General features: G+C 41.7%; 1 protein-coding gene across 1 annotated transcript in view; it reads right to left on the reverse strand.

Moving 5' to 3' along the window:
- The window catches only part of TPH2 (tryptophan hydroxylase 2), a 50416-nt gene extending 25794 nt beyond the window's left edge, over window positions 1-24622 (reverse strand). Inside the window, exons 1-8 of the mRNA XM_075428450.1 lie at window positions 24444-24622; window positions 21102-21254; window positions 18529-18712; window positions 18320-18420; window positions 15105-15172; window positions 9658-9854; window positions 7798-7933; window positions 2253-2379 (exon numbers count right to left, since the gene is read on the reverse strand). Of these exons, the coding sequence (XP_075284565.1) occupies window positions 2253-2379; window positions 7798-7933; window positions 9658-9854; window positions 15105-15172; window positions 18320-18420; window positions 18529-18712; window positions 21102-21254; window positions 24444-24548 (1071 nt within the window). The 5' untranslated portion in view covers window positions 24549-24622. The remainder of the gene's footprint in view (window positions 1-2252; window positions 2380-7797; window positions 7934-9657; window positions 9855-15104; window positions 15173-18319; window positions 18421-18528; window positions 18713-21101; window positions 21255-24443) is intronic.
- Window positions 24623-24827: the final 205 nt, after the last annotated feature.

The following is a 24827-nucleotide window of genomic DNA, read 5'->3' on the forward strand; positions in this document are numbered from 1 at the left end:
ATGATCTCTCTCCATTCATTTGTTTCTCTATTTACTTTGAAGTACTCTCACTGGAACCTGCACTGCTTTTCTGTGTTAAGAATCTTGGCTGGCATTTCTCAGCTCACTGCATCTCTGGCTGTTTTGTAGGATGGAAATGGGACCGAATGCTGCACAAGCCAGCTAATACCACCTCAGGTGATATTTGGTGCCCAGCTGAATGAATTTCTTGGCCTCCTCACTTTCACCGCTGAGAGATGTTCTTTCTACTTGCTCTCAGGTTGACTGTTTGTTTATACTGCAAATTTTGGGGCACGGAACATCTCTGTATTTGTCAAGCACCTGCCCCGGGGGGAGTACAGCCCCTCATTGTGCTTCTGTGAAAAATAACACCACCTGGGTTACCCTAAGTCTCTCTATAAATGTCTCTTCCACTTGAAAGAGCTGTTTCCAGCACGGGAAGAGAAATCAACTTTGAGTCAGATATCAAATTCTCAGTGTTATAGGGGAAAGTGATTCAGCTGTCTTCTTTTATTTTTGGCTTTGTGATTCAGGAGCAGCTTATTGTTCGGATGACACAGTCAGTCATAATTGAGGAGTTCCGTGAGGGGGAGGAGTAAAAGCATTTATATAATATTCAGAGGTCACCTCGTATTAATATCTCTGCCCAAACTGATCAGTCCCAACGTTGTCCTCTGCAACAAGCCCATGCTATCCAAGGTTAATTTGGGGTGAAAGACTTGGACATACTCTTTTCTTCAAAGCACCTACAGGGACAGCCAGTTAGCTAGTTTCTCTTGAGACTGCAGCCTGTGACAAGGTAGGTCTGCTTCCTACTAAGTCCCTTCCTAGCAAAGGTGCAAACAGACACAGAACTTTCACAATTCCTCCATACAAACAACAGTTTCTTCTCAGTAGACATCCATTAGAAAGCCAAGCAACGCACCCTGAAGCATGTGAGAGGAACTGGCCATGAGCAAGACATCGAGCCTGTCCAACTAAGGACCGAGGCCCATATGATTAAATAAATTTGGTGGCCACTTCTGGACGACTACAGGATAAAAAGCTAACAAATGGGTACAAACTCGTTTTTCAGCAGATGGGACTCTAAGCCACTGCTAAGACAGCGCATCAAAATTACTACAGTTTAATTGAACCTGGTTTGAATCTGCCTTGAATACTGTGTCCAAGTTGTTTCCAACCCTTTGAATCCCCACTGCACTTCTTGTGTAGAAAAGTAGTAGTATGCTGGATAATATAAGTAACGAATTATTTCGCTGATTGTCACTGAGTTTTTAATGAGATAAAATATTCAAATATGGAGTTGTTTTTAATACAATATAGTTCATTGAATTATTTGCAGAATTAGTTTCAACAGGACCCACAAAAGGAAGCATAAAGTAAGTTGAAACAACTGAACAGAGCAAGCAGTATAGACCAGGGGTCACCGACCTATGTCATGACGCAAAGGACTGTATGCTAGTTATTTGGAAACGGCAATACAGCAGGTCTGACAGGTGGGCAGGAGCTGAGTCCTGGCAACTTGACAGGGCCCTTCAGTGCAACCTGAGGGGCCCTCACACCAGGACCAAGGAGGCTCCACTTGGGTAGTCTTTAGCATCTAACATCTTTAACACGCAGCCTCTTCTAGTTCACACGATCTACTGGCATGTGCCTCATTTGATATAACATAAAATCCATCTCACAGCCACTGGCTGATGCACTTGACCTAGGTCTAGATTTACTGCTCCACAGCCTTGGCTTAGTAACTACATATTCTCCAACAGAAGCAGCAGCAAGGATGCAATGTCACCTCAAAATCCATCACACACTACAATACAGTGAACAGCTGCAAAACAGAACAGTGAGTATAGAAATAGCAGTGCTAAGAGCCAAAGTGGCCACCTGTGGAGGAGCTAGCAATGTAGAGCTGAGAGCACACACCAAAACGTTGAGGGGTTTTTTTTTTCCTTTTTTCAAAATTACCTTGCTTGCTTGTTTTTAGCACCTTAAAGGAGACAAAAATCCATCTCAGCTAGCCCTGAAAATTGGTGGTTATTGCACATAAAAAGTAAAACTGACTGCCTGAAGACTAGCGTGTTCAGCTTTGCTCCTATTTAAAACAATGGAAAAATACCTAAAGCTCTGTGATTATCACATCACAGTCATCTGCAACCTGAAAATGCAGTCAGCTCTATCAAGACAACGCACGTCACTTCATCAACCAAAGAGAAGGACATGTAAGAGCACGCCACAAAAAGATTTTGACTCACAGTGGCTAATTTCTGAACATCTTCATCGGATGCTCCCAGTGAAGCAAGTCCTATCTCTTGTGAAAACTGCGCAAACTTGGGATCTGCAAGTAGAGGCACATGTCCCAAGAGTTCATGGCACGTATCCCTAAGGGAATGGAAATGAAAAGAGAGTCATTACAGACATTAATCCCATAATCATTCCACAATTATCTTAACATAAGCCAATTCACATGGGTCTGACCTCTACTTTAAGTCTTACCATGAAACATGTTTTTTACAGTGTAGTAGTTCTTCCCTGTGTATGGTTCTGTAGAAACATACAGGTTTGCTTCTATTGAATAGGTCATATGTCATTTAACCCCATCTGTTCGGTGATTTCCCCATCATTTTGAGATGAGTGGGAGAGCTGTTCACTGCTGTCTTCCAGGCTTAGTACCATGAAGACTGAACTGCCCAAAGGAAACCCAGCTGTCTCACAAGCACAGTCCAGCATTTCTCTCCACACGAATCAAGTTCAAAATCCAACACATTCTCTCTTCCTCTTCTCCTTTCCCCTTTCTGCACCTGGGTACAGCTCCACAACTGAATATTTTGCCACTGGCCACTAGAAATTCAGGACAATATTTACAGAGGTTTCTGTGTGCTTGATTCCTCATCTAGTCCTGACTTCCTACTGCAATTACTGGCTACTTTTGTTACGTGGTCCACTTTTCGCCAAGCAGATTTCAGAAAAAAGCAGAGAACTCGAATCATTTCAGAAGGAACTGCTGTCACACCTGTAAGTGCATTATTAGTCACAACAAAGTGCAGATATAAGTGTACGAAACACTGCTAACCAACCTAACGAAAGTGCACATGCATCATCTACAAAAGCTCTCAAACAATTCTGAAAGTTTTGGTGCATTTGTTCACAAAAAATAATGGACTTCGTAGTAAAGTTCACTTTAAAAATCAGATCTGACATTTCCTTTACTTTTGTCTCTTCAAAGACATTTCTACCTTTTTTTTTTCCTAAGCTCTAAACAAATGTTTTAAAGGCAGGGAGAAAACATCAAGTTTTCTGCCTTCTATCGAAAATCATCCAATTTGTCTTTTATAAAGCATTTTTGTTTGAAAAGACACAGAATCTGACACTTCAGATAAATCATGAACAGAAAAACAACCATCTATATAATTTAAAGTCTCCTTACTCAGCACTCTTCACCAAGAAGTCTGTGCCAACTGTGTCTAGGTAGATACTAGCAGTTTCTGAATGCATGCAAACGAAGATCAGCATTTTTGGCATTCCTAGTTTGCCTCACCAAAAGCTTATCAAATATAGTTCCAGTGCTGAAGGGTTACATACAAGTCTCTCTTCTCACCCCAGACAGCCTCGCTGACAGACGCTTACCAACATTTGCTCGTGTTATATTCACCCTTTTTGGTAAGTCAAGCACCGCTCTGAAGTTGTGCATGACTAGTTTGACCCAACCTCACACATGAGTAATTCTCTCAACAATACAGAGGAAATAACAAGTCTCCTTTCTCTTCCTTCCTAGGCATACATATTTCCCAAAGCAGTAAGTGAAGTAAACAGATACTCTTGTGTCACTTGATGAAACGAACATGGTGCGTGGACACTAAGAGATTCAGTTGCACAAATATAGGCTGAGTGCTCAAATTTACTGTGTGCCAATAGTTCTAGTAAACACCTATGAAATACATTTGATACATATAGCTGGACAGGAACAGTATCAGACATCATACGTACATAAGGAAAATTGTTTGCCTTTGTTTTCCACTGCCTGGTAAAGCTTTTTTTCCTCCTGAAAGTAAGATCTTTCCTCTCTTGGTTCCACATCATTGCAAGTCATTTCAGAGCCTGGGAAATTCCCGCTTTCTCCTTACCCGTTTTTCTTCAAAAACCACTGGTAAGAAGGCTTTTCTTTTATGATCTCCACACCCATCTGCTTGGTGATGCTCTGAGTCTTGCAAGATGATTAAAGTTCCCTACCACAAGACCCATAGCTTAGGTACTACTCCCTCCCTCAGGGGAGCTCAGACTTGAAAAACAGGCTGGCACTGCATTGTATCCATCATTCAGGAGACGGTTTGCATCACTTGAGTGGATAATCTTCAAAGGTTAATGACCCTCCACAATTTCTTCTGTCATCCCCTGAAAGGTTTAGCTTGCTAATGATATAAAGGACAGCAGGGAAATGAAGTTCGCAGTCTGATAGGTACACCCAGAGAATTCCCAGTATCAAACAACTCACTGGAGGAACCTGACTCCCCCAAACATCACCTTCCAACACAGAAATGGGCCACAAAACCCATTTTGTGGAAGTGCAGAGCTCTAACTCTACTTCTCATCTTCACTAGAGAAATCAACACTGATTGGTGAGCACTTCACCTATGCTGCACTGCATCAGTCCAGATATATTTTAGGTAACTTCATATCAGTATTTCAGATAATGAGAGCAAAGAAGATACAGTGGGACTGGCTTCAAGTTCCTGGCTTCAGGTAAGCACGCTTGTCTCCAGGCAGGCTTCTACAGCAGGATCACCACTGTTAGCAGCTGAGTGAGTGTCTACACCTCTATTTTCCTGTGCTGAGGTCGCAACTTCCAGACACAAATACGTGAAGACGTGTTATTTCTAGTTCTGCACTAGAACACAGGCTCTTTGTGTCACTTCCATCCTTGCAGACAAAATGGGAACAGACAAAGCCTAGTCCCATTAACTTGTCTCTCCTGGCAAGGGGAGGAGGAAGAGGAGGCAGAAGATATCTCTCATGCCTTTAGCTTGTAGGTTCTTCCACTAAAACTACGAAAAGTAGTATTTTGAACATGCAGTTACAAAGAGGGGAGCTTGAAACAAAAACTTATGAACAAAATAAAAAAAACACCCACCAAAAAAACCAAGTCTTCTAAGCAGAACTATGAGCCAGCATTTGGGATTGTCACTGGAGTCTCTTCAATTTCCCTGCTAGTCTGGCCCTTTACAAATAGTCTTAACAATGTAATTCTTCGCTTAACTACCAAAGCTTGATTCTTTTGTTTTGTTTTATTCTGAAAATAATTAAGTTCCTTTAATTTATTCACACACATTGCTCGAGAAAATAAGATTTTTGTAATGCACTTTCACAGTAAGAGATTTTTCTTGGAGTAAATTAGTTAGCAGAGCAGAAGAAATCTATATAGCTCTGTGAATGCAGCAGAAACATAATGAAACTCAGGAAGAAATGTTTTAAAATGCATACAGTAGTGATACAGATCAAACCAAATGAACTCTCTAATTTGTATCTAGCTCTATATTCTGGGTGTTAAATCTGATGGAAAGCCCACTGAAGTCAAAGGAGTCTTTTTACCAGGTTTATATCATCGAAATGCAACATTCACCAAGCCAAGGACCCACAGCAAACCTCATTATGGCCCCATACATCAACCAGATCTCAGGGCATTGCAGCTGCTGTGGAAGACGAAGACCTGTCCCCACTCAGGTCAGTTTAGTTTTGCCACTGATTTCAAAAAAAGACAGAGTTTCACTCTAGATTTCTGCTAACACTTACTATATGCTCTACCTTACAAAAGAAATTAAACAGGTTTAAAAAGTGACTTTCAAAGTTTTCCTATGGAGTTGCTGATAGTAAGTACACATTATTTAATATATGTGAACAAGGAGGTCTGCAAGAAGAGAGGAACATCATTAGAAAATGACAACTTTATACCTCTGTTAGTCATATTTAGAGATGTTAAAACCATAACCTAGATTTTTAAGTTCATCCCAAATAAGGAATAAAAATATTTATTCTCACTGAACTATTATTACTACACGGTGACTTTCCCGACACCACGGCCAGAAAGGTTACAAAAAAGATAGCTGCTGTTACTGCTTAGGACGAACTATGATACACTGCATAATCCTGAACGTAAGCAGCATCCTGAAAACTACAGGGGTCTCCAATATACAAATCAATGAACCAGAGAACATCGGCAAAAGCGTAGACACATTCAATTGTTTCCTGGCAGATGTTCCTTCCTTTATTCCTGTTGGCGTTCTGTACTTACACCCCCTACCAACAGATGAAAATGTAGTTCTAGTTTGTATTAAGTTAATAAATACCATCATTCTTTTGCTGAGTATCAGCAGGTGCTGCAATCTGCAACACCGGCTTTCCACAGGAGAGGAAATCATTGGTACAAAGCCTCATACTTCATAATTTCTTTTTTTGAAATATCTACAGATATTTCCAGATAGACCAGAAGAGGTCCAGTGTCACATAGCCAAGCCCTTCTTTCAAGATTTTACATCGTAGCAATTCGCCTAAAAATTGAAGAGATTAAAGTTCTAATTACAGAGGTTACAGAAGTGAGTGAATTCCTTCAGGGATAACCACCTCTTTCCCAAAAGAAGCACGCACGCAAAACGAGCCTTACAGTATTTCAAGAAATACCTCACCCAGTTCACACGCTGAGAAAAACCGTAAGCAGATAAGCGTGTAACAGCACCACCTGGTGACTCCTGCCAGAATAATGTTAGAGCATTTTTAAATACAGATTAATATGCGGTTCCATTAATCCTTTTATATTCAAAAATATTACTCCGTGGTTTCAGCAGTCTATTCATGAAATCAAAGTTAGGCATGCATCCAAATTTTTACGGGACTGGAGCTGGATATATATGTATGAACACTTTGTCTAAATTCATAGTCCGAGCTGACTAAAGAGCAGCTACAATTTCATGCTAACTGCCTGATGACTGATTCACTGTGAAAATGTCATTCCTGTGGTTACAAGATCAGCAGATGCCTTTGGTAACACTACCCCCATATTATCTAACTGACATGTATTGTTCTGTTATTACTGCACAGAGCACACCACATATAATACAAGACAAGAACTACAACTGCTTCAATCTTTTTTTTCCCCACTTTTCATCAAGAGACCAAACGCCAAAATATTTCATCCAAACTCGCAATATTCTGTTTTGGAACAGCTGCAATGCTGTCCCATGAAAGTCATAATTAAAGTGTCTCTTATTTCTGTCATGTTCCCTATAACAGGCTTCGTATCTAATGTCCTCTTTGGGTGAGAGAATCGTGCCTCATGACTTGCTTGTGTCGTGTTATAGGAGAGAAATGAAGTTCACCTGTGGAGTCTGGCCCAAAAAAGACAAATGGAGACACAGGAAAACCAAATCATAATTCTAAAAGCAAATTTTTTTCAGGGGAATTAGGGCTTTTTTCCAAATTCTTTCCTTAGCTGTCCAACAGAAAATAAAATTTTATACATTTTTTTCAAAACATTTTGTTGAAAACTCCATTTTCCACTGAAAAATAATCCAGATATTTACATGGTGGGTCAAAAAATTCTATCTAACCCAGTTATTTAAGACTCTTGTAAAAAGTGCAAAAGAAGCCTTCTGACTCACCAATGTGAAGAAGGGTTTTGTCATCAACAGTATAAGTAGATTTTTACATTTATAGGAAGGTTCCTCTTTTCAATCTTGGCAAATTTAAGTGGGTCTCTTAAGAATCCAGCGAGCACATTTTTTCAGCACTACAGCAAATGGAGCAACTTACGGTTCCGGTGTGTAGAGAGGATCTGAGCCATGTCGTATGTACTGAGTACAGTGAAAAACTCTGTATGCTAAGCCAGCTAAAAAATCTCGGGGGGACAGGTATCCAGCAACTGGTCTCACTGTGAAGCCAGACCTTTCTGAAGTGAAGATAATAAAAGTCCATATTATATATATCACTATAGCAGTTTCTGAGAACAGGTAATGATCTGTGGTTAATTATACTACGAGAACCATGACACAGAGAATCTTGGCTGAAGATCACCACACTTCATTTTCACCTATTATTTTGCATTGCTAGCATATGTTTAATGAAAACAGACTGAGATATTTCAAAGTTGGTTTGAATACCTTTATCTAAAAATGATGGTGAGGTACCATGGTAAGTGATGTTCTCAAATCAGAGAGTCTGATTTTTATGTCTGGTACCAAACAGGAGAGAAGTCTGCAAAACAGAAGATGACTTCTGTAAAATATATTAAAAACTAACAGAATAGGACCAAATCAAATCTGTCCTTATTTTTCCAGATAAAACACTGTTTGTGACAGTAAAATACTGACTTTCACAGTTGAGGTCCTCATTTAAATATTTAACAAAGTTAAAGTTGTCAGATTAGCCCCAGTGGGGAATAATTCCAGACTGTGACTTTGAAAAGCATATTTCTCTCCCAAATTCATTCTTTACTCTTTCCAAGTGTTTACATGAGAATGTTCCAAGTTTTTCTTCAACAGACACTACTATCGCTGTACTTCACTTGAAAATACATTTCTGAAAGAAATGTGAGGTTTTGGGTTTCTAGTTAGGGAGAAAGAACCCGTACACTTTGGCATCATCCCTCAAAGACCAAAATACAATATATGGGAGACCCAGGACACAACCAAATTCAAACAGTGATGAGTCAGTTATTAATAAATGCAGGTGTTCACAAACAAGAGTTACAGATGAAGCAAGGACTGAGGAAAGTAAGCCATTCATTACAAATTTTGTACTTCTCTTAGCTAAAGATTTTCCATACATATTTGGGACAAAACGCTTTGCTAATTATCCTCACAACACTTAACAGCACGTAACTTTTTTTCCCCAACACCCATCTTTATAGTATTTTAGTCCCTGAGCAAGAGGATTAAGGAACAAATATACATATCTGAAGGGTCCCTTGACGAGAAACAAAAATGTTAAATTAACTCTTTGGTTGCTTTTCCTCTAAAGTTAAAAACAGCAGGTCCATGTCTGCCACTTCTTCTATATGGGACACTTTTCCATTACAGATGGAAAAATAAGGGTATTCTCAAACTTAAATATGTAACATATTGATCTCTTAAAAAAGAACATGAAAGAGAAGTACCAGATCACCTATGGAGTCCCATTGATTTTTCTCAATACAAAAATATGATGACTAGCTTTGTGAGGTCTTGGGCACTCAGGAAAGCTTCATACTCATCAGACTGTACAATAATGTGCCAAACCTGCTCTCCTCTTTAAATTCCGTTACCTTGGCATTTTATTCCCTCTTTTACCTGTTTGGATATTGGGGTGATGCCCACTGCAGTTATCAGAACTCCCACCCTGTGGCCCCTTTTCATTTTATTGAAGGACTTTTCTCCCGTGCAAGATAACATCAGGTGATAGATACATGTTCAGCTGTTTAATTCCTCTCAGCTTCACGCCTGCAAATACACACATTAAACTGTCTTGACTCAACAAACTCTCTGCCATGGAGAACGTCAAAAACAGAATGACACTTCGCACTAAACCAAAGTCCACTGAAAATGCTGGGAGTCTTTTCAATCAGTGTGCTTTGTACTTCACACGAACAGAGAAGACTGTTGCCATGAAACCTTATCTGTTGACTATGAATCTTACCTTTAAGAAAAACAGAAACATCTTCCAGCTGAGGCACATTATCCTCTCTGTATCCACAGTACTTGGTCAGCAGAGGAAAGTTTTTCAAATATTCACGACAAGCATGGGTGGGATAGAGTTTACTGAGCTCCCTAAATACCACCCCCCACGTTTTAATTTCTTCAGCTGTGTACTCCACTCTGGGAATGGGCTGACCACTGTAAAAAATAAAATAGTACGAAATACATTTGAATATGACCAGATTCTAGACAGACTGTAGACAGCAAAATTTCTCTGAGAAGTATTATTTAAATAAAGGCAGACAGAGACTATTAAAACTATTTAAAACTATTTTAAAATGACAGATAGATGCTTTTTACTTATAATTATTTCTTGATTTTATATTGTATATATTATGTTCATTTCTTAAGAACTGTGTTTCTTACTAAGCAATGAGATTATTTGTTAATCTTTGTACATATCATTGTAGAAAGATGGATTTCTTATATGCCATGTACCTACACCACAGTAATATTTCTCTGTTCACTGCCACTGATGCCTTTGCAAGTGGTTAGCGGAAGATCCTGATTTAGTCTAACTTCAGTTAGACAATCAGCAGACTGCATGCTCTATGCATTCTTTAAAACACATAATGTTCACACAGCATCATTACCTAGCATTTTACAAAGTGAAGATTAGGCAATTACACAGATGTTTAAAAATGAGTGGATCCAATTAAAATACATATATTTATTGTTTAGACTGCTGCTTACATGTGCAGATATGTTTGGAACCCCACATTCATGCAGGACTACATCATGAGGAAGCTCACCTCAGAGCCAACAGCCCAGCCTAAGTGAAACTAAGTCTCTAAATACATCTCTCCTTTTTGTTTCTTCTGCACCATCCCTTTGCCTCCTCCCCCTTACATGGATATACAGAAATTGCAAAGCAGGAGCCTTCCAGGGTACTTGCTAATCCATCTCTGACATCCAGAGCATGCCTTGAGTGGTTAGAGCTAATTCAAAACCAACTGTGTGAAGAGTGTGAAGGGCTCCTGCCAGTTTGCACTGCCTTGCATTTAGCTGTAAGGAATTTCCCATGCCATGGTCACCAGCCACCATCTCATGCTATGAATTCCCCTTAGAAACTTTATTATCTTTCTCTGGATTTAATGCTCACAATCTATAGTGTCATCTGTGCAACCTGCCTTCTCCTCGGGTATCCTCTTTTCCCGCACTGTAACGAAGTACAGATTGGCAAAGGGATTCACAGGATTTCCTTCCACCCCATCGGTCCCTATCTCCCACCCCCCTGCCACAGGGCCAGTAGTGCTGTGGCTTCCCCGGCATCCCAGACTGCAGCCAAACAGGAGTATCGGGCACAGAGAATCCCACTGCAGCAGGAGAACTGCAGCACTGGGCTTTGCTCTCCATCCTGGTCATTGCCTGGTTCATAATGCTGCCTCCACTGTATGAGGTAACAAGGCATGAGCCCTCGTGTCACATGCAATTGCTGCCATACAGTTCCTACATGCACAAGAGAAGAGTATCCACCCTACACTCATTGTGGCTGTCCCTTCATCTTTATTGTAACTTACTATGTAATCCCCTTGCCTTTCACTATATCAAAGCATTTTGATCCATGGCAGTATCTGTCAGTCAAAGGCTACTTTGTATGAGGCACCCATACTTGTTAAGGACTCACTGAACATCCAATACATCCACTAGTTCCCCTCCAGCCACTCCTCTGCAGACATGACAAGAATTGCAACACATTTAGTGAAGCATTTCCCATCACCAGAAGCTGCGCTGGGTCTGTGCTCATTCTGTGGTGGGAGTCAGTCCTTCAAATCTAATATCTGTCTTCACCTTTACACTTTATCAGCCTCAAGCTGCCTGCTAGCTCACGGAAACTACAACACAGCTATTCAAAATTGTACCGTACATGACACAAGCAGGTTGGTACTCCATCCACCTGAGGTTGCCAGAATACTGCGCAGTAGCCTCGTCTCTTTTCCTTAGACCTGACCTCTACTACGGATACTGCCAGGATGGGTCAGCAGCGGCCCAGCAAAGAGGAAGGAACATGTGCACCAGTGGAAAAACTCAGGTTTCTATTTAGCCTGTCACTAGAGAGGTATAAACACAATCAGGGATCTGAAGCTTGTTCACTGCTCACTAAAGTGTTTATAACCTAGTTATTGTTTCAATTAATTCATTAGTACTGACGTACGGTTCACTGAACATTAATTCCTTAACAGGATTTATGCCTAGGAGAGCTGATCTTCTTTCCAGCTGATCACGATACTGCTTGCTTTATCAAGAGGATCAAGGCAGCCAGACTTGAGGGAGGACCTACACTGCTCTCACTCAGCTCTGCAAATCTCATTTTTCTCACCCTCTTACTTCAGCAAGCAAGACCCACCTTGCTCTCAAACTCTTCTATAAACCATGGGAATGGCCAGCCTGCATAGCCAGTTTTCTTGTGGCTGAGAAAGACGACTATTCAAGCTAACCTATCCTGAATTTTTCTTTCCTCTTATTAAAATAGGGTCTTTCCATTTTGCTATGGTGATGAGCTATCAACTCATATTATGAATTCCTTCTTAAATCTCATATTTTCCCTACAGATTTAATTTTCTCAACACTTTTGCAATCCCTGATCAGTCTCAAAGGACTACTTAGCAAGATTAACACATTTTCGCTATCTTCAGGGCAGAAGCTAAGTGAAGGATGGAGGAATTTTTTTTTTTTGGTCCATTTATTTCACACATCTGATCTCCACTGCTGCGCTCATGTCTTTCCCTTTAACACCCAGTACCAGCAAATATCTGCTCCTCTAAGTTCATTTCTCAGTGTTTTTCTCTCTCTCCCCTCTACAGAAGCCTCTGTATGCTCAACCAGATCAGAACACCTACCACTACAGAACAGCAGCAATTCATAAAGGAAATGCTGATCTGGGATTTTCAACTCAACAAGTTTTTTACAGAGCCAATTCTTTGCAGCCAATTCTTCGCAGCCAAATCCCTTTTGGGTTTTTGTTTGGTTTTTTGTGTTTTTTTTAAGGAAACAAGTCTGTTGGTTGTTTTGGGTTTTTTTTACATTGGAAAATGAAAAATAAAAATACATCAAGCCTCAATAAACGATTAGGAAGGTCACTTACCTGGAAGATACTGAGTGGTTCAAGACAACACTCTGAATTTATCCCTAAGGGAAGGAGTTGTTACAACACAGCTGTTCTTTTTGTGTAAATAAGTAAATAGTCATCAGACCACAGAAGAGGGTTTGATGAGACCGCAATGTAGTGTGGAGACACCTAAATTAATTCTGAGCTCCCCAGCATGGGTAGCAGAAACAGCTTAGCTGTAGCAGCACAGAGTCCTCCCTGAGCTGATTTACCCTTTCTCAGTGTGGCTTAAGCTGAGCTGCAGGATGCTAAGGGTAAATGTCTCCCTGGGCTGTGTCCACAGGCATACCCAGGGAGAGACTGTACAGCCCAGTAGATACGGCACATCCCTGGGGTTAAGACAACCACTGTGGCAGATCTGAGGAGTATGAGTGAGATTTTGCCACATCTGAGGTAACTGGCATAACCGCTGGCCTCCCAGACATTTTGTGCTCTCTGGCTAAAAATACATAAAGCATCTTGTTTTACCTCTGCTGATAATACTAGGAAGAGTTTGAAATCTTTCAAAGATTTGAAAAGATCAGTGAGATGAAGGACTACTCCTGAGCAGTTTTGCTGAAGTACAAGATCTGGCCCCCAAACAACCTCGGTTTCGTGGTGTTTGATTTTCGTAATGTGCCTGCAGGAATGGTTCTTGAGCCTCCAAAATCTGAAGAAGGAAAAAATTTTCCCTTTCTTTTATCTGTTTTTCTGGGAACACATAGGATTACTCTATGCAATTTTTGTGAAAAGATGTTTCTCACTGATTTCAGGAAAAAAAAAAAAAGCCCTTTGTAGCAGAAGACCAACCACTGCTTAGTGAGCCAGCAGCATGATCTTTCCAGCACTTAAGCAGCTGAGAGGGAGAAGGGAGGAAGATATTTCCAGCAGCTCAGCAGCTGTGAAATGCATGGCACTACAGCTACCATCATGGGTAAATGGAGAACTATCCCACTTACTGAAAGAGCTCTGGGAGCACACACAGTCTGCCCTCATCCACAGGCACCTGCTTGACATTTCACACTGCAATAAATGCTAGGCAAGAAGCACTAACTCTACCCCAAGCATCAGACCAAAAAAAAAGATACTAAATCAATCAGCTGTAAACAAACAAACAAAAAAACCCCATCTCAATTTATATTTGAAAGCTGGCTAAACTTAGGAGTTACTTGGTCAGCCTAGGAAGTTTCTCTACCAACCAGCACCCTGTCTACGCAGGCAGCAGCGCAGTGTGCTGGATGAATGTCATGAGCACCCAGATAAACAAAGGCCACCGTGGGCAGAAAAAGGGGATACCAACATTATCACTTACATATTTATTAGATTGGCAATAGCTTAACGACTGGAATGGGACAAAAGTCTGCAGCCTGTAAACTAGCCTTATATTAAAAACAACAAAAAAAAGTACTGAAAAACATTCAAAAATCTATTTTTTAATTGCCTCCTGACAGGATGTGCCTTCTACAAAAAGGAGAAAAATTGTTGTTTTATATTCTTTAAACAACTTAGGTAGAAATCTCAAAGGAGAAAAATTAAAAACCTGAAGAAGGGAGGTAAAATGGAAAAGAACATGAAATTAGTATGTTCTTCCCCTTCAGAATGAGGGCTTAAGCCTGTTGCAAACAAAATGTACAGTATGATTAGAATTAGTTGAATGCTCCTGTGACAAGAAAATTGCAACATAGTAGGCATTTGTAGGTAGCACAGAAAGTTTCCTAACTTCCAGGGTCAGCAGGGAATTGAAAGTACTGACTTAACATGAGAGGGGAGGAGAGGGGGGAGTCAAAATGGGAGAACACTTGCAGTATATTGGTGCACAGACACCAGCTCCACGAACTACAGAGAAATCCACTGACTGAATTCTGAAAAGTTTCGAGCTGTGTTGGCAAAATTGATAAATGGCATTTTGCAGCATCCAGTATAGTAAGCGCATGAAAAGAAAACAATAATTTCGGTTTTTAGTGAGCTCATCCAACTAACTAGGGACACTAGATATGTGCAATTCAGTGGTGCATCAGTTTGCCATTAAGACATGCAAGCATTTGTAAAAGAGTTTCTTAAACAGCTGTGAATAAACTGCTGAAGAGGTAGTGCTTACCTTTCAAATGCTTTACTTGACTGTATCTGTACCAAAAATATAACGGGATTTCAAGCACCAGGTTTGTCATTTATAGCCTACACTAAACTAGTCAAAGTTTAAAGGATGACTTTGTCTACTGTTAAACTTCATCCTACAGAATTAAGTAGAGCATGAATTGTAACTAGTCAGCAGCATGGGGAAGAATTACGCCAGTACTTACTATTTATAGCTCATGGCAACATCCACAAAGTACTTTCTTCTCTGTCGATAGATGTTGTCTTTAAATCCCTTAAGCAAGGAAGAGGAGAGTAATTTACAATAAGGACAGAAAATTAGCTGTAATAATTATAAAACAAATCATTAAAGTGTTTATTTAGTACCTAATTATAATGTATTTTGATTAACACTATCTACTGGAGTGCAAGAGAAGATAAGGATTTCTTCACTTTTTTCCCCACCAAAGTCCCACAGGAGTTTTCTGAGACAGGTTTGTGCATAGGTACAGTCATTCATCCAAGATGTTGACAAAGGGAAACTTTTTCCCTGTCATTTCATCTCACTCAGGTTGTCCTTAATTTGAATGGAGATCTACACGCGGGCACAAAGCAGAATAATTGACCTATCCTTAACACATCTTTCTCCACTAGAAGAATCAAGCTCCCAGAGTTCATACACAGCTTATTTTGAAGATGCTATTTCAGCAGTTGCCATCTTAACTAACGCATTAGACACTGAACCATCAACCTCAAGCATCAAATATGCATATTGCTCCAATTTGAGTTACAGAGGAAGAGCTCATGGGCTAAAGTAGGCTCACACCTTTTGCATATTAAGCACAAAAGAGCTGTGTAACACACACAAGCCAGTTACAGCCCTCTGTGCTATTCAAAACTAAAACAAGATCTCTTCTACACCTATAAAAGATGTAGACACTTCATGTTTTGGACTACAAAAAGAGTTACCTATTTTCAAGGCAGGACTGCCAACTTCTTGAGGATGAAAAAGGGTAAAGAGTTATCTAAGTTCCCCAGTTAGTAGCCCAGAAAGTGCATTTAAGTTTCACCTAGTCAGAGCTGAAAAGTAAAATGCATTTTTCCCTTACTGCTCACATACGCAAACGCAAATCACTGAAGGGAATGAAAGATAATGTCGTTTGATTTGAAACATTTGTATCGGCTTCCAGAAAACTCAGAAGGCATAACCCACAACCAAAGCTGCGCTGCTGGGGCAGAGTAAGGGAGAATGTCAAAGGACTACAGAAAACCTTCAAGCCTCCATTCCTACGCAGAAAAACGTTTTGGCTGGCAAAAAGTTGCTGTGATCTGCGGGCGCCTCCTGGTCTGCTTAACACCTTTTGATGTAAGCGTTGAGTTACTCAGCTGCAGACCATTCAAGAGCTGAACAGAGATGGAAGACAGCCCAGGGGCTTTAAAAGCCTGTCACTTGTAGTGAAACACAAACCATTAGCCAATATGGAGTGGGTTAGGTCTACGCTACTGAAGTGGTGCTGTGCTGGTTCTATGACAGGATAAATCCCTTTGGTCCTCTGGCACCTACATGCCACCACTGAGGAACAGGGCGGGCACCAGAAGTGGCCTTTGAAAGGCCAGTCACAGATTTTACAGGTTTTTTTTCTCCCCATCTCTAATATGTAGCATGCTGCATAGGCTAACAAATGGTGTGTAAATTATAAGAGTTCCCCCAAGTGTAAAATATATATTCATACAATGTAAATGTCTTTTTCCATTGTCTGTAAAACTGAAGGTAGATTTTCAGCAGAGCACTCAAGTATTTAATGAAGGCACCAGCTCAGAACATAAAACAGTATCAAATGGCCCATCACAGTCATCGACTCAAGCCTACAGAGAGCTGCCACGACAGCCTCTGTTTGAAACAAATTACAGTTAATGGTTGAAGGTAATCAACAGATTTTTCCCTTCTAAGAAAATGCAAGGCAACTCCTAGCTTGTCATCAAGAAGTACACGGCAGAAATGAGAATCCAGCAAGGCTCTCGCCAACCGGGGCCCACAGCGTGGGAAGGGCTCACGGGAAGGGTAGCGATGCGATGATGCTTACCATGGCTGATACACGGGCAGGTGACACCAGAGACAGGAAAGCGGGGCTGCCAGGGGACATCATGATGACGTCCTCTTTGCTTGTGTGCACAGGCACGAGGCTCTGTGCCTGAGCCCTCACCACAGCACGGCAGCTGTAGGAGCTGTGGAGCGGACAGGACAGATGGCAGCAGCCAGAGCGCCATTTCTGCACTGACCCAGAGCCCCAAACCCAGGGCCACCAGGAGTACCTGCCTCTCCTCACTGACCCAGAGCCCCAAACCCAGGGCCACCAGGAGTACCTGCCTCTCCTCAACACCAAGGAGGAGTCTGCACAGGTGCTGCAGTACCATCGTATAGCACAGGTGCATCACCAGAATCCCCTACACCAAATAAATCTTTCTGCTGTCACTTACAACCTCTTTGGGGCCATCTTCTACCACCTTGGACAATACCAACAAAAAACGCATGTGACAAAAAACATGGGAGACTATTGCCTACAGCTACAGTTTAATCAGATATATTACAGGACAATCTTACGGTCAGGTATCTTAGTTCATTACCTACTTCCTTTCAGCTGGAAGTTTCCTACAGTACCAGTTTAATCCAGCTTATTTTACTCTGGAGTAGGAATGAACAGAACTAGCTACCATCAGTATCTTTCAGTCAAGTGGTCCAAAGGTAGAAACTTGGATTTATAACAAGTGAAAATGTAACACTAATGCTTGCCATCATCTGCCATCTAGCGACCTAGAAGTTAAACATTTATGGACATCAGCCAAAAGAAATAAAACAATAACAAATCTGTTTTTTGCCTTTTGCACTGAGCATTTGGCATTACTGCAGATACAGCTTGTGTGAAATGTGTCCTGTCACCAAAGTCAGGAAACAATGTGAGACACCTTCCCATCTGCTGCATTCATGCAGAAACAGGAACATGTTGCTCTGTTTTATTTTGCAATTATTTCCAGTGGCCAAGGAAGCCTTCCTTCATAACTCTTTCTTCTCTGACACCTAGGTTAATATCAATTCTTACCCAAGAGCTGTGACAGAACTGAAGGTCACATTGATCTAAACTTTTCAGAGTCTGAAAGCTTCTACCAACTAATTAACTAAAAAAAAAATAAATAAATGAAAGCAGAACAAAAGGGGACACCATTATTCAAGAGTGAGTAAGATCTCTGGAGGACCTCCTTTTTGGGTGTCCTACTACAGAAAAGGAAAATTAATTCACTGAAACCATTAAAAACAACTAAATCCCCATCTTCTGAAAACCATATGCTCAAAAAGGTACTCAGAATTGGCAGTCAACAGGCTTTTTAATTCACTGGCAAAAAATCTGAACAAATTATCCACAATGCAATGTAATGTTACACTTACAGGGTGATCTGCATCCAGCTCAGATCCATACATCAAAACTCTCTGTGAGCATTTGTCTAATTCAGCTATCTTCCTGGGGAACCATGGGACACAGTCAAGATCTGTAGAAGACAGAATGCAAGTTGAATGTACTGGAGTGTAAGACTATGGAGATACCTGTGCAAAATGTTTGTCAGTGTCTAACCCAAGTGATACAAAAGCAGCCTTACCTTCTTCCTCAGTCCAGATGTTTTCTGGTGGATTGAGAGATACAATATTAGTTTGAAACTTGAGCAACTGGATTAGTTCATTAAATTCTTTCTTACTGCAGTCACAGTCCACAAAAATTTCCACCTCCGAGTTCCTTCTCTTCGATTTTCGTGATTCAATATGAACCATACTCACATGTTTCTCCTGTGGAAAGATGAAATAGCATATGAAATGCAGACATGCCAGCTAGAAGAGGAATATTGATGGCATGTTCTTCAGGAAAGTTTTTCCCAGTTACTAAACTATATTTTCATTGAAAGTATTTACTTTGGACCTACATAACTGGTTAGTGATCCTTAGTAAATAATAAAGACAAAATCTGTATGCTAAATGTAAAAATAATACTATTGTGTTTAATGAAGAAAGTTCACTAAAGATCCAATTTTATCTAACAAGGCAATCTTGTAGGACAGTATTACCTTATAATTTAAAAAAATAAAAAAAACTGTAATCCAATTGTATATTTACCTTTGTTTACCAATTTTATTAGGCAATGTGCATAACACTACTGTTAATTTAACTGGATTTGAGTGTGTTTACTTAGATGCTATTAAATGCGTACTACTTTAGCATCTCTCATGAACGTGAGGGAAAAAATACTTTAAGGATAACTATGTATCAGTCCTCATCTATCTTTCTTGCAGCAATTATGAATTACCTGAAGTGATAATAAAATTAAAATCTAATTCAATTTGTTCTCTATTATAACATCATCATCAAAACTAAATGCGTGTGTAAATAGTTCTATCATTAAAATTTTCCCATGGAGTATCTCTCCCACCACAACTATTGGTCTGCCAAGGGTGTTGTACAATGACAGACAACCATCGTGTGTTATGGCTGACCCAATCTAGTGTTGTGACAGCCTTGCTTCAAAACAGGAGGTTGGACTAGATGATTAGTTTCAACCAGTATTTCTACTGACTCTTTGACTTTTCCTTGTTTTGCCAGACACAAACTACCTGTTACTTTTCACAACTATCCTTTCGCTTACTCAGTGAAGCCAATAAAACATTTTTGACTTCCAAATAGGGAGAACTCTGTGCTTATACTTCCACTTGCCTGCTCTATTTTGCAGAAACCTCCATTTCAGGTGAAGGTCCCCGCTGGTACAGTCAACCAGCGGTCTCTGCTTTTACACCTCTGGATATACATACACAGTTCTTTAACTGGCATGCTCCATCAGGTATGTATATGGGGTATCTTCCTGGCTAACCCTTTCGCATAACAAAATCACATAAGGAAAACCTTCCATCTGCTCAGGGTTTCGAATCTGCTATTTGTAGACTGGCAGATCACAAAGCCGAGCAGGATCATTTTGATGATCTACTCTTGAATAACACAGGCCATAGGAATCCCCTGTGTGTTTTCAGCTGACACAGAGCTACCAGCTTTAGGCATTCTCCTGGGAAGCTGGACAAGTGGCTTTGATCTATGCAAGGCTGGGAAGAGAGCAAAACCCTGCGCTCGCCCTCACAGTACTCAAACCATTAAGTGACTCCGTGAACAGGGGTGACTTCTCTGCAACATCTTCCAGCCATGTTTTAAGAGACCAGAGTGAGTTCTATGCCCATTCCCAGGAAGAGGGAGTTGATGTGTAAATCCGGGATTTGATATGACCCATTTCAAGCATTTAAGCCAGAGCTGCAGTTAGACACTTAACCTTTGGAGAGAAGCTGCATTGAAAACATGGCTCCTGCAATTCCTGTCAGCTTTTTGTCAAACACCCTGCTTCCAGGCAGCCTCCCTCCTGGGGTTCTGACTCACACCTTTTTTCTAGGCTAGGGAGTCTCGGTATCTACACCAGCCTTGGGAATCTGCTCCCAGCGCCAGCTCCTGTGGGTTAGGAATGGCAACGCCCAGTGCCCCCACACTTCCACCACTCTGACAGTTTGGCCTTAGAAGCAGACCCCAAGCCACCTCCCAACTTTCTCTTCGCTGCACTGCACAGACTGAACAACCCAAGACTTTTATAATACTGCTTTGCTTTAACTGTCCTCAGACATGCCTCCAAGCCCTCTTCAGTTTACTAATAAAGCAAGCAGACTACATGCAGTAGTGGCACTGATTGCATGGGGATCTACATGGGAACCAATACTTCACAATTTACGTTCTAGTTAGACATGTAAAGCCCTGACCCTACAAGCACTTAAAGGCACATTTAACATCATGACCAAACACTGTCCTGCAGCAAAGCTGCCATAACCATCCAATTGCATGTAATTTAGATTCTGAACTGCTCTCTGAAAGTGCCTCCTTTCATTGTGGCCTGCACAGAAGACTTCAAATCTGATTTACAGTGTTGAGAATCACACGTCGGAAATCTAAAGTGACTACCATGAACATCAGCATCACTGTTAAAACTTTATTCCAGAAAACCCTGCATGAACCCAAAACACTTTGTTGAACGGTCCATAAAATTTTAAGTTACTTTTATCCAATTCTGCAGAGTGTAACTGCACACTATTCCTTCCGCCACGGTCCATTAGATTTATACCAACAAACAGTCAGCATAATGATTTGTAAGCTTTACCTGGAAGAGTCGGAGAGCTTTCACCAATCCACCAACTTCATTCTTCAAGGAAAACACCACGGCTGTCTTTCCACCTTCAGAAACAGATTCACCTTTCCCATTACCCTTATTTCCTTTCTTTTCCTCATTTTTCCCAGAACTCGATCTGTTTAGCTACAAAAGGACAAAGAACAGCATCATCTCAGATATGAACGGGCATTTCCCAACAATAAGTCTTTTTACGCAATGAGAAATTTTTGTTAGAAAATACCTGAATGGAACTCATCCAGACAATTTAGAAGGCAATACATTTACTTGAAACCAGTATCACAGTTCAAAAGCTGCTGTTGGATATGATTGTGTAAGAGGCCAATCCGTAAAAAAATAAAACATAAGGAAAAGTCTATCAATGTTCGGGATACACATATGATGCTATTAGGATAACGCTATCATTAGTAATCAACATGAAGCAGATGGAGATGGTCTGAACTACTGCAAAACTTGCAGTGATGCTATTCTAACCTGAATATTCCAGCAAAATTGCACTGTAAAACTGCAGTGATGCTATTCTAACCTGTACCAGTCAACTTGCGATGATTTACACTGGTCCGTAATTTTGTATTAACCATTAAATTTACAACATACAGTTTATGTTCTGTGTTGTAGTACAACTACTGTTGTCATGTAACACCATTTTTCCTGAGAAAACAAAACCTCTGTTGATTATACAAACGAGCACAGAAATACAAGCTTAGACTGTACCTTCCATAGAACACGAGCTGGCTGAGGAACTCCTCAAAAAAAAAAAAACAAAAACAGAAAATCACACCATCCTTAGCCACTCCTACATTCTTCTATCAACTTGGAGGTCAAAGACTGCTTTACGCAAGATTTCAGCTAGCATCTTGCAAAAAACATAATTTTATCAGCTTAAATCTTGTTCAGATGCCAACAGTACAGCCTTTGTAGACAATTTTTCTAAGACCGACCACGATTTTAAAAAAGCAGCCTGCATTTTCCAGTACCCACATTGTGACTCCTGGAGAAATTAAATCTCCAGTGAGATGCTAACTACTTTTTCATCATTCATAATATAGTCACTAAGAAAATGTGAAATAGAAATTAAGAAACATATACAACTATTCCATGTGGATTAAACTGTCCTGCAGTAAATTGTAAAGCAGCTTACAGAAAATAACACGAAAATGAATGCAGTTTTTAAGCAGGTCTCATAACACTTGATGAAAGCCAAGTTAGATCTCTATTCTTATTTTTTCATTACAGGTAGGTTATCCTACTTGCATAATTTCTGCGGACCTGCAACAATGGACTTCAGCAAAGGGTGTCCCTGTGCTTCTAGAAGATTTTACAAGATTTTATCAGGTGCTTCATGACCCAGCAAAAACTGAGCAAGCTTCAGCCTGATTCCTTTTCAAGCCAGATCATATAAAATGGTTTTCTTAAAAATTGGTATTGCTGACGGCCACGAGGTATTTGCATCACATCCACCTTAATGCATCCACATGGTTCATGTCACATTGGTTTACTCTTTCACCCGATCATAGTCCACTCTGAAATATCTCCCTCTACTGAATAGAGAGCCCACAGCTCTCAAGTCAGCTCCCACTGGATCTTCAGAGATTTTTTTTTTAAGGTACAAGAATACACTGAATTAAAGAGAGGGCTAGTTAAAATGCATCATCTTACCAAAAGTCACTTTTTAAATGGCACAGGTAAAACTAGATACACTTCAACTAGTTATTGGACATGCTAAGAAGTCTGTGTGGTCTTTTCTCATCATTTATCAGATAACACAGAAACATTCCAGAAAAGCAGTTCTGTTTGTAGAATGACAGGGTTTCAGACATGTTTAGTTTTTAGTAATTGAGCTTATATGACGCTACTCAGTAGGAGGTTTGCTCAGGGATAGTTTAGGGGAAGGTCACTTTTGGTTTAAGTTCAGTAATATTTGCGATATGACTGAGTCATTTTCACATACATCAAGCACACAACCTCCAGATGAAGTGACAAAGGTGCTACTCTTATAGCATCTGTGATTTTTCACTGTGTGCTGCTTTCTGGACGCTACGTACCAAGGATCATCTAGTCAACTGAGTGCCTGAGAACCTCAGGACCATAGATTCCTCTGGGAAACGAGAGTACTTGGCACCTTCCAAGCCTGTCACAGGTTCCCCCGTACTCTCAAGCGAGCACTACCTGATATGATGAGTGAAACACCCTCTCAAGCACAGGAAAACTAGAATACCTATTTGTTATGAGCCCATCAGAAGAGCCTGTGATATTGCAAGAACTCAAACCTTTTCAGCCATGCTCATTAGTTCACTTTGTATCTAAATAGTGACTAGCTGATCAACTTTCCTAACGAAAACTAATTATCTAGAGCAAGTGCAAGTACTCTGGAATAAAAGTGATCTATAGCAGAATTCAGTGAAGAAAGTAATTCAAAAGACAGTAAAACAAATTTACCCCATTTAATTCAATATTTCCAATAGAAGCATAGCATGCACAAATAAGGATATCTCACATTTTACAGTAAAGACAATAAGCCAGTTCACAACTGGTACAAACCGGTGCACTCTGTTGGTTCTACTTAAGTGATCTGAAACTTCATGTATTGCAAAATTCTATAGGAGGCAAAGTCTTCATAATCCTAAATACGTCACAGATTCAGAGCAGATCACATTATTAGCACCTACTAACATCCTTTACTCTCACTGAGCTACATCTACTCCACGCGTTTACCCGTAAGCACACAGAAGCTCATCCCGTGCTCGAAATCACCCGGGCACCCGTCGCGCCCGTCCCACCCCCTCACGGAGAACGGTTTCTGCCTCCCGGCAGGAGCTGGGAAACCTCCGGGCCGCTCAGCAGCCACCGTGCCACGGGCACCGACGCCGCGTCAGAGCGCGGGACCCGCGTGCTGCCAGAAGCGCCTTCGCGTGCCGTGAGGTTGGCGAGCGCCGTGAGGAGCCCGGCTCTGCCGACACCAGCACCCGTGCGCGCCGTCGGCCGGGCTCATCGCAGGCGCCCAAGACCCACCCGAGCCGGACCCCCCCGCTTTTCCCCTGCGCCAGCGGCAGTACGGTTAATCTCCGCAGCAGGGCTTCCATTTCTAACGGAACTTTCACCGGTGTTTGGAGACCTGAGGACCTTTTAGACTGCAAAGTCAGTCTCACCGGCCCCCAACACTGCTGCAAAACCGTCCACCGGACCTTCAGCTTCCGAGGGAGGGGGGCGGCTCCTGGCACCGGGCCCCCCGCGCCCGACCCAGCCCGCCGCTCCCCCCCCCGCCCCCGCCGGCGGGCCCGGCGGAGCAGCCCCGCTCCCAGCGCCGCCACTCACGGTGAGGCCGCCGACGGCGGGGCGCTCCTCCGGCAGCGCCGAGTCCAGCGAGAAGCCCCTCCGCGTCCAGTACTTGCTGGAGAACATCATCATGGCGGGCTGCATGGGGCCGGCCGGCGGGCAGCGCCGCGCTCTGCCCGCCTCGCCCCGCGGCGGCTCCTTTTATACCCCCCCGCCGAGACTGATGGAAACCCGATTAGGGGAGACCCGTCTCCGGGTGACGAGAGCCGCCGGCAGACGAACGCCCACGGTCCCCGCTTACCTCAGCCGCCGCCGCGCAGGCGGGACGGGACGGGACGCGGAGCGGTGGCCCCGCCGCAGGGCGCTGCCCGGCCTCGCCACCCCCGCCCCGGCAGGAGCCCCCCAGGGCCAGCAGGGCGGCGG

Source organism: Opisthocomus hoazin, chromosome 8 (genome assembly GCF_030867145.1).
Source record: "Opisthocomus hoazin isolate bOpiHoa1 chromosome 8, bOpiHoa1.hap1, whole genome shotgun sequence".
In the NCBI taxonomy this organism is placed as follows: Eukaryota; Metazoa; Chordata; class Aves; order Opisthocomiformes; family Opisthocomidae; genus Opisthocomus; species Opisthocomus hoazin.